The sequence below is a fragment of the Sander vitreus genome, chromosome 21 (genome assembly GCF_031162955.1).
Source record: "Sander vitreus isolate 19-12246 chromosome 21, sanVit1, whole genome shotgun sequence".
NCBI lineage: Eukaryota > Metazoa > Chordata > Actinopteri > Perciformes > Percidae > Sander > Sander vitreus.
The window spans coordinates 22,021,399-22,032,475 of record NC_135875.1 but is presented as its reverse complement, the minus strand read 5'-3'; the positions used below and the strand labels follow the sequence as shown (position 1 = coordinate 22,032,475).

The 11,077-nt window shown below is 40.9% G+C and overlaps 1 protein-coding gene across 1 annotated transcript; it reads left to right on the top strand.

The window, feature by feature from the left end:
- Positions 1–2,466: 2,466 nt before the first annotated feature.
- wbp2 (WW domain binding protein 2) lies at positions 2,467–11,077 on the top strand. The gene is made up of 8 exons (XM_078278809.1): positions 2,467–2,701; positions 3,843–3,951; positions 4,170–4,305; positions 5,501–5,593; positions 5,708–5,854; positions 5,970–6,092; positions 6,969–7,045; positions 9,327–11,077. Exons 1-8 carry the CDS (start codon positions 2,640–2,642, stop codon positions 9,372–9,374), a joined length of 795 nt encoding a protein of 264 aa, XP_078134935.1. The 5' UTR covers positions 2,467–2,639; the 3' UTR covers positions 9,375–11,077.

Sequence of the window (11,077 nt, the reverse complement as noted above, 5' to 3'; positions counted from 1 at the left end):
ATATAACTATTAGTCTTAAGTTATATTTACTCTATATGTAGATGTTGGTTTGGTTGTATTTGCTTAATTGTGTTAAGTTGTTTAAGTTAAATTACCTTGTTCTTTCTAAGTGCAAGTTATACGAAGATTTGATGCTTCACACATTTCACTTTGTTTGTAGTACGTAAAATGTTAAATGAAAATTTAAACGGATAAATGGTTTAAACACAAATGGTATATTATAATACTGTATGTATTTTGTACTATTGTTTTTTCTATACACTTTTGATTCTAAACAAGTAACATTTTGTCATTCTTACTGAACAATTACGTTTTTAAGGTTGTTTATTAAAATAGTGGCCGGTGAATTTTATCTTGATTGAATAATTGATTAATCGACTGGTACTTTCAAGCTCTAATGATGTGCATCAGCCAAACATAGTATGTATGTATGTATATAGAGAGCCAGACTGACAAAGATCTCCATTATTGTTTACTAAACCACGTGGTGAAATTGCATCGACTCCCATCTTTCACAACTAGGATGTGGGTACTTTTGCAACCAGACCACTCTCCATGCTTTGACTCATTCTAAAAAGTGCTGTTCTTTACTGTAAGAGGCACATGCCTTATACTGGGTATGCACATAAGGCATCATAGCCTGCATCATTAAATAATCATTATGACCCTGGCCTATTTATATTATGGCAAAGCATTTAAAGTATTTTCCCGCACATAATTATGTTGGCCTGTAACTCATCTGGAGCAGATGCCCTGCCCCATGAATGTGTAGGATTCCCTCTGCCTAGTAGAAATGTCACAATGCAATAAAAGTATCCTTCATTATCAGATATACATTTAAGAAGGTGTCCTTTCTCAAGAAAATGTGACGTTTTTAATTAAAAAAAATAATTTCCCCATTTGTTTTGTGTCTCTGTAGTCATGTTGTGTCTCTTTTGGGTCATTTTTGTTTCCTTTGGGGTTGTTGTGGGTCTCTGTGGTCATGTGGTGTCTCTTTGCAGTCGGTTTTTGTTACTTTGTGGTAGTTTTGCATCTCTTTTCCCCATCATTTTGGACCGTTATTGTCACCATATCTGTGTCTAAAACGTTGGAAAAGCTAGAGCAAATCATAAATAAATAACACTCAAAAAGCTGCCTAAAGAAGTCCAACTACAGTCATTAAGTAAATAGCAACGAAATGTAGTTGGTGTCTAAGCACTTCTGGTTAGACACTAACTACATGTCGTTTCTATGTAAGGCCTATTTGCGACATGTGCAATGACAATAAAGTTGAATCTAAAAAAAAAAAGTAGTTTTGTTTTCATTCGGCTCAGGGGCCTGTTGCACAAAAGTAGAATGAAGAAATCCAGGATAACTGAAAAAGCGCAGCTTGACTTAGTGTGGTCGGCTCATCGCGGCTTAATCGGTTGCACGTTTGTCAAGCCAGGATGAGAAGGTGAAGCTATGTCAAGCCAGGTGTAGATAGCTGGGATAAGTGCACGTTCACGGCTTTCTTAAATAGACCACGGTATCGATCACAGATTTACTGATGCAGAAATGGAGAAGACGCGTGCGGCATATCTTTAACCCGCTGAGCAGCAGCTGTTAATGGAAAATTAGAGGAGGTGAAACATATAATATGCAAAAAGAGATATACGGCTGTTGTTATCAGACAGAGAGAAAAAGTCCAACAGACAAAACAATGCGTAAGGATTTAAAAAGATCTACTTAGGGCCTACTAGTCACTCCACATTTTTACAAAGTTTTAATTGCTTTTAATATGCTTGTTTTGTGTTGGTTTTATTGCTGTATCTGTTTTTATGTGCTAAATGTGCTGGTTGTACTGTAAAGTGTCTTTGAGTAGCCTATAAAGCACTATATAAATAAAATGTTTTATTATTTAGCTTACTTTGCTTTAAAAGTGAGCAGAGGGAATTCATGTTCCTCGGGCAATTTACCCTAAGGACTAGGCTTAATTTAAACCCTTATTCATATTGAGAGAATATGTTTTACAACCATATCCACAAATCTATATAAGCTATAATTCTAAATATCTTTCTACAATTAATGTTCATACAGAACAAACATGACTGGACAAAAACTAGAAAAAGAAGTAAGTGACTTCAATACACACTGTAAGCATATCTGTAAAACAATATAGCCTATTATTCATGTTTTTTTTCTCACTCCCAAGCTCCAAGATGCAACAGGCCCCTGTTCTGAAACCTGAAAACGTCAAAACTTTTATAGTGTTTTTGTTAATGAACTAATATTTGGCGTAGAACATGTATAGGCGTATTAATTAGATTAAACATTATTTTTCACCAAATTAGATATTAAGTTAATATTTTTAATATATACCCAATGGGCACTTTTTAACCCAAACCATTAAATCCCCTTTTTCAGTAAATACTGTTTGTTTACATAACAAACATGACTGTGTGGCGTCACTTGGTGGGCGTTCATAGATAGTGGGCGTGCCACCTCTATGCGTGCCACACGTATGGCGGAAGAGCAGGTGCAACACCAAATCCAGCAGTATTATCACAACACACGTTATCAACACTGAGGGAAAGGCTGCTGAGACTGCAGTGCGCCTTCTGATAGAGGAACATAACCGTTCATCTTTTTGTTGTCGGAGAGTCTAGAGGCCCGTCGACATGGCTCTGAACCAGAACCACTCGGAGTCCGGCGGCGGAGTCATCATCAACAATAGTGAAAGGTAAGCGGGTGCAAAGGGCTTGCTAGCTGTTACCATTACCTAGCAGACGGGCACGTTTTACGGTTTGTCCGGGGAGAACGTCACACCAAACTAATAAAAAAAAAGAATGAACAATGTCTCTTTGGTGTTCTGCTTAACTCATGAATATACTTTATTTGCCAGGAGTGCTTGCAAATTCGACATATCTATCTCACGTTATTAACGTTAACGTAACGTTACACAACAGCTAGCTAGCTAACGTTAACGTTAACCAACGCTAACTTCTTCGAAATGATCATACAACCTAACGTTAGTGTCATTCTATCATAAGTAACGTTAACGTAGCTAGCTAATGTTGTGTTGGTGGTAGCGAGCTTTAGTCTTCTGTAGCTGTATTTTATATTTAAAAGAAGTGCTTTATTGCACATCACACATAAACCGAATTGCACTGGTTTTACACGGTTTGGGCACGCCCAAACCAGTGCAAAACCACTCCAAATATGTTACACACAAATGCTAGATGGCATGTAACGTTAATGCCACATTAATTGTTAAAACGCCATGCTTTTATCTTACAGAACCGGGGTCTCGGACGCGTAGCTCAAACATGGCCTTCAACCAGTTTATCATCACTGCAGTCAGCCATAGCAGGCTTCACGTGATAACATGAATATTTACTTGTTATATTTAGACAAACTTGTCGAGGGTAAAATGCTATTTTAATCATATTGTAACTGTAGCGTATTGCATTGTCTTCACCATATTTACTCTGACCTGCTTTAACGTTACTATGAAACGTTTGTTTTGTCACATCCGGATCAAGTCAGGGCATTTTACGAGTTAAACAGTGCAGATTCTTCTAGAACATTCTGGAGAGCAATGATAAACCCATTACAGCTAACCCAGAACCAGTAGTAATCCCTGGCCCTAGATGGCATGTAACTGGACAGTTGCACAATAACCTAGTGATCTCATTTTTAAGCTGTTGAGTCAAAGATGTTGTCATAATGGTGGGGTTTGTGTCATATTGTTAATCAAACCAAACCCATATAAATAATCTATGTTGTATTTTTGTACATTTAAAATATGAATGTCATAGAAAAACAAATTGCTGTGTCCTGTGATCCACTGATTGTGTTCTTGTGTCTATTTCTGTCACTAGTGTGTTGATGAACTATGATAACGTGGAGCTGGTTTTCTGTGACGCGGACAGTCTGCCTGAAGCCTTCAGAAAGAGCAAGAAGGGCAGCATCTACCTAACTCCATACAGGGTGAGAGACATGACCTAGATGTCTTATTCGTTATTAAGCCACAGCCTCACGCTGACATAATGCTGACACAATTTACAGCAAGTACACAACAACCTGCAGAACTCTCATTCCACTAATAAGCAGTTTATGTTTATCTTTCCCTTTTTATACGGTAGTAGGGGAAAAAGACAAGACACATGAGTGATGATATGATGTTAGTTGCTGATATTTTCTCCCAGGTGATCTTTGTGGCTAAAGGACGGGATGCGCTGCAGTCTTTCATGATGCCATTCTACTTAATAAAGGGCTGTGAGGTCAAACAACCTGTATTGGGAGCCAATTACATCAAGGGTACTGTCAATGCAGAGCCTGGAGGTAAGTATATAGAGGTGTGTGTGCACGTACTGTCGATGTGTCAGTTAGGTTATACTGGTGATCGTCATACATTATTCTATGTCTGATATGCCTCGTTTCCACCAAGCTGTCTGCTTCAGTTCAGTTTTAACAATTAGTGTTATTTTTGTGTTTCTAATGTTAAAAGTTCTGGATGGTACCAGTTGAACCACTCTATTCCGTCCTGTTCTTTTTTTAGTCCTTTGTTATATCTAGCACACTGATACGATACTGAAAGGTTGAGCTAGAAACACTGCAGTCCGCAATTGGTGCAAACTCTGCATCGTCGGTGACAAGGATACACATGGAAAATAGATTGAGCAGTGAGGAATAACAAGGTTTTTCAGATCCTTATTTTTTTTTTAAAGATTATAATTTTTTGTGCATGTTTGACCTTTGGGGTAATGACATGCAGCAAAGGTCCGCGGGTCAGAATCTAACCAGGGCTGCTGCGTTAAGGACCGAGCCTTAGTACATGGGGCGCATGCTCAACCAGGCGAGCTACCTAGCGTCCCTTCAGCTCCTTTCTAAAGGCCAATGTATGCTTCTGCGTTAAATCGAGGCCGTGGTACGTAGGTACGTGGAGATACCGTCCTACGACGTAGCCTGACGAGCACCTCTCAAAAAAATGTTAACTACACGTCATGGCGACGCATGTCGCTCGGCCGTGGCATGGTAGCGTTGCATTTCCCCTTACTCATATCCAGGCACAGAGGAGACACTTTGTTTCTCTCACTATGTCTCTGGAGTCGGGACTCACTCCGAAGCTAATCACGTCACTCTCTCACTCGCTCTACCACACATTCCCCACTCTTCCCCGGCACACTCTTGCCGGCCCTGCTATTCTCTTAATGAGATCGACGCACACACCAACGCACAAGCATAAACTTCAGGCCACTTGCGTAGGCTACGGCGAAAGCTCTGTGTGGAGCCTCCGCAGAACCATACATCAGACTTAATCGCATGGCTGTACATGGCTGTTGCCATCCAGTAACAACCCCCCCCCCAGCATTAAAGAGTACTGTCTGCTGTGGAAACGTAAAACAGATCTAGTATTTTGATAAATTCCATATGGTTTACGTACGCTTCTAAAGGTACTATACTAAAAGGGTTTGATGGCTTTAGTTTGTTCAGCACACAGTAACTACATGGATTCCTCTTGTGTTGTCTCTCACAGGTGGCTGGGAGGGCAGCGCTATGTTCAAGCTCATCTTTGCTGCTGGAGGAGCTATAGAGTTTGGGCAGTACATGTTGCAGGTCGCTGCTCAGGGTATGCTTATAAAGAAATTCATAAAAAATTATTTTTATAGTACTGTCATATTGGCTGATTGTCCTCCATTGTTTCTTCATCTTTTGCCTTCTTTTCCCACTTTGTGTCTTGCAGCGTCAAGAGGCCAGCCAGTAACTCCTGGGTTTGGTGGGTGCCCTTACATGGCCAACGGGGCCTATTCTTACCCTCCTCCCCCTACTAACGGGATGTACCCTGCTGGACCTCCACCTGGCTACTCCTACCCCAACCCTCCTCCACCAGGTAGGGGCTGCAATAATTGCAGCGGATATCATTATCGCCTTTATTTCTCGATACAAATCTCCTTCAACTCCTGGAAAAGTGGTCTGATCTGCAGCTCTGTGCTCCTGCTATCCAGATGGATACTATCCCAACCCTCCAGCGTTTGAGGCTTCTGCGGCCTACATACCTCCGCCTCCTTATTCTGCTCCTCTAGGTCAGCAGCCCCCACACGACCCCGACCTCCCCTCCTCAGCAGCAGGTGAGGATCTCTGTCAAAGAGGCTCTGACTGATTTGTAGCTAGGTGGTGATCAGGGTCTGAAATTAGCACCCGCCCCATGCGAATAAATTGTTGGCAGTGGTTTGTAAAATCGTCAGGCCATCCGCCACTTTGGCGCGGACAGGGAAATCGCCCAACAGAAAGACATGTTTAGTAAGATTAGGGAAGGATTGAATGGAGCTACACACTTAAAAGTCGCTTGCAACTGCTGTATGAAAAGTAACGCTATTGGCTGGAGAACCTTAAGTTCATTGAACTCTAACCAATAATAACCATCAATAAAAAAAAAGTACACATACATACAAGCCCACCAGGTGTGTGTGTGTGTGTGTGTGTGTGTGTGTGTGTGTGTGTGTGTGTGTGTGTGTGTGTGTGTGTGTGTGTGTGTGTGTGGCTCGCTCGCTCTCGTTTTTGGTCATCTTTCCACTTTTTTTTTTTAGCTGTTTCTGGTTAAATAAAAAGGCCCATCTCTTTAGGGATCCACTCCATAATGTCAGACACAGAATAATAATCTGAGCATGTCAGTGGCCAAAACAGCATTTTTAGTGGACAAAATTGACAATGCTCATTTGTCCCTATAGGGTAAAATGGCAGTGTTCTCACTTAATACTGGACCAATTTCAAAGATTGTTATTCCCATCAGTCACTTACACACAAACACATAGGAAAATAGGGGCCAGGTTGAAAAATCCCAGAATTACCCTTTAATTATGCCCACATTTCCTTGTTTTCCCCTCCTCATTATAGCACCCTCAGGCTTGATTAGCTTCAGTCATCTCGTATATCCCAGGGACAATCGTAAGACAATGTTTAATTAATGTCCCCCTCCCTTCTCTCACTCTCCGTCTCTTTCCCAGCGGAGGCCAAAGCAGCCGAGGCAGCAGCAAGCGCCAGCTGTGCCACGCTGCCTCCTACACATGTGTACCTGCCACAGGTAAGCTACCCTCCATCCCTCTGCGACACATCTGATGTTGGACTTTATCGCCCAGTTTGCGGAGATATTAGTCTGACGCATTTTTTTTCTTTTTCTTCTTCTACTAATTACAAGTCAAGTATGAGCTAGTGGGTGTCCGTCACCTTAAGTACAGTAGGACCTGGACCAAAGTGCTTTTGTCACATTTAAAGATTAGAGAGAAGCAACCATTTGCTTCTTGCCTTGTCTCTTTAAGAGTTCTTCCTTTTTAAGAGCGAGATTTTTTTTTTTTTCATTCATTCACTGCAATTCATTTGCAAGTAATTTTTTGCTGATTTGAGCTGAAACAATTAGTAGGACTAAGACGATATGTTTTTGTTCCAATTCTATTCTTTCACAATACATGGGTGCTGATTGGATTGGTATTGTGATTTTCATTTCTTGCATTGTAGAAGTAAAGCGATTAGCTAGTATTGAGTATCGCGATTTTCATTTCTTGCGATTCGACAATCTATCATGAGCCATTTCTAAAAACTAATTGTTTTCTAAAAAGAATGCACATCACGTCAGTCAGTCTGACATGTGTATTTTCTGCTTTTTCTGGAAACGGATATGATGTAGTTGCTGTGGGCGGTACCATATAAACTAAATATTTAGATGAATCTTTGGCAAAATACAAAATATCCATTCTGGGGAAAAGAACCGATTTTAAAGATCTTTGGAAAAAAAAAAAAATATATATATAAGTATCACGATACATATGATTTTCGATTTCTTTCCCCCACCCCTTACAATTAGTCAAATTATTGAATACCTATTTTAATAAATGATTAATGGTCTAAATAATTTTCTCAGCATAAATGCTAAAGAATTTCTGTTTCCAGCTTCCCAAATTTGAAGATGTTATGCTTTTCTTTTTCATATATAATAGTAAACTCACTACCTTTTTGGGTTTTGTACTTTTCGTCAGCTAAAACATTTCAAAATGTAACAATACACATGCAAGGCTGGGTGCACGTAACCTATAGGGCCCTATCCTGCACCCGGCGCAGCGCAAAGCCCGACGCAAGTGTCTTTGCTAGTTTAAGACCGATGCAGTTGTCAGTTTCCCATCAAGCGCCCACGTTGTTTAAATAGCAAATGCACCTGCGCCCATGGGCGTGCTGGGCTTACAGGGAGGTGTGTTCAGGTGCATTCTGGGAGTATTGCTATCTTGAGGCAGCGGGAAGTGATTGCGCCATTGACCAACAAAAACCTGGTCTACAGTCAATAGCACAGCATTTCGTTGTTATTTTAACAGCAAATTCGTAAAATGCGCCTAGGCTTATGCACAGCGCGCGCACACTATGCTTGTTACACACACAGGGAAGCGCAGCAGCACACAAACGTGCAAAAGATTACAAATAAAATTAAAGCTGCAAGCAGCGTTGGACGGGCCCTCGCTCCTCTGCGCGCGTCGTGGTTACTGGCGGACGCCGCTCCTTGCGACCGTGCATTGGCGCGGCACTCGGACACCGCAAATCGTCACCAATGAAAAGGGAACTCCCTGCCGAGTTCAATGATACCTCACACAAGACTCTACGTCATACAGTTCATTAGCTGTGAAAGGGGGCGTGGCCTAAGCATGGCAGTCAGGTCAAACCTTAACCAATAAAAAAAGTCTCTGCTGAGTTCATTGATACCTCACATAAGACTCTACCTTAAACGGGTCACCAGTTATTAAAGGGACGTGGCTTAAACATAGGGGGTGGGCAAAACCATGACCACTGACAAATAAACTCTCTGCTGAGTTCAATTATACCTCACACAAGGGTCTACCTTAAACAGTTGAAATGTTGTAAAAGGGGGCGTGGCCTGAGTAAGTGGGCGTGGTTAAAGTATAGGGCTCAGTATCATATGTAGACCACACATAAGTTTCATGTAAATCGGATGATGTTTGTCATATAAGGCTGATTTCCTGTTGCCAGCGGGGGGGCGCTATGACCAAAAGTTAATATTGGCCTGTAGATGTCCTCAGGCCTGGACTCTTGTTGATTGTGGGAAATTTCAAGCAGATATGACAATGTACACTGTAGTTACAGCCACTTTCTCGTTCATCGCTAAACACTCAAAATGGCCGCCACGCCACACCCACACCAAAACAAAAACAAAAAGCATTTATTAAACTAATGTGGGAGAACTGTCTTAAATTTGAGTCGCAGACTCAGTAGATGTAAATTCATTTGATGCAACAATTTATTTGCATGCCGTTTTGTTCTTCTAAGTACTTTTGTCTCCAACCATAACTCTGCTCTCTCCATAGGACAAGCCCCCTCCCTACTCCCCTCCAGAAGACAAGAAGAACCAGTAGACCTGCTTGATCTCACCCTCATTCCTCTCCGTCTCATGTTATCTCCATTCTACTGGATCACCTCATTTAATTAACTTGGCATCGGGAAGGCCAAGGTTTTCCGTTTTAACTTTCTTTTTCATCTTCCTAGTCCCCTTCCGACACATTCCTTTTGGTTTCCCATTTTTCTCATTCCATTGCTTTTCCACCTCAGCCCATACCTTTTTACATAATCCATATACCGTATTGTGATCAGTTTCATTTTCTTCAGAAGCACCTTTACCTGATGGAAATGAAAAGTATTTGTAGCGATCTTCGAGAGAAACGAGAAGGTTGTTTAGGCCAAAGTTGTCAGGATTTATGGATTTTTTTTAATTTTTTTTTTAATTTTCCAATGTGGTCGACAATAACTTTGTAACCTGATTAGCTAATTTAACATTTAATGCCTTGCAGGTGTCCCAAGATCCCCACTGCCACCGTAAACTTGAGTTATGTTTTGACACTCGCATATAATTTTCTACGACTGTCTATTAAACTAGACTGACTCTAAAGATGTTACTTTGCTAATCTATTCAGAGGCAAGCTGAATGCAGTGTTTTATTTTTCTATTATTTGTGTGTACAGGCTTTTAATATGTAGACTTTTAAAATGAGATATTTTCTCACAACACTAACCTAGAGAAAAACTAGCTTTTGTAAAGTGAGCGATTGCAGTGTGGCCTGGTCTGCTTTGACATGTTTTAGTGGATGAGAGGACCGTAGAGATTAGAGCAGCGTTGAGCCCCCGCAGTAAATCCCTGATCCTAGATTAGAGCAGAGAGTGTGGGGCGTACGGCCAGGGAGGGATTAACTTTATAATGTCCAAAAGCAGAGCAGTCACCCAATGATGTCACTTCCTGTTTTGTCATGCCTCTGAACTTTCGAGAAAACAATTGGTCAGACTCAACGCCAGCCTGCTTCACCTTCCATTCTTCTAACGTAAATTTTAAACATAATAGAAACAAACGAGACCATTGGAGGATGTTTCTATTTTCTGTGGTTGTGATCTTAACTCTCCAGTTTGAGGTCCGTCTTTAAATCTGATCTGAGCACCTCAGTATCTGAGCCTCTACTCTTCCTTCCTCTGTAGTCACTTATCTATATACTGTATCTGTGGCACATCTGTGGCTGATTCTTTGCACTTTTAGAATGCTATGCATCGGGCTCCTGTTTGCTCTGTCATGGCTGTGTATTATTATAATAATAATAATAATAAAGCTCTGTATTTATTTCAAACTAATTTATTGAATATTTCATTTAAATTGGCTCAAGTAAGAAAAACAAAGCATGATCTCAACTAATGCATGTATGCATTGGATTGGATTTTATTAAATGGATCTTGATTCATGTGAAACAGAACTGTCTTTGTCTGTATTTCTACACTGAGCATTGCTATAATCACACATTGATGGGTATTCTACTTTAACCACAGCATAGTGCATTAGCATACACAACATAAACATATTCCAGAGTCAGCAGGAGGGGTTATGTTATGTCATTAGGTTTAAACAGCCTGGAAATGTGCTTTTCCCTTCTCAGAGTCAGTAGTCCACGTCTGCGCTTCCGGACATCTTGTGCAAATCCACCGCAGTTTCCCAAAGACTGACGCATGATGTCCCGAGCCTCGAGTACCTAAACATTTCAAAGGTCACAGCTATGCCCTCTTAAGTGCTCATGATTTAAAAA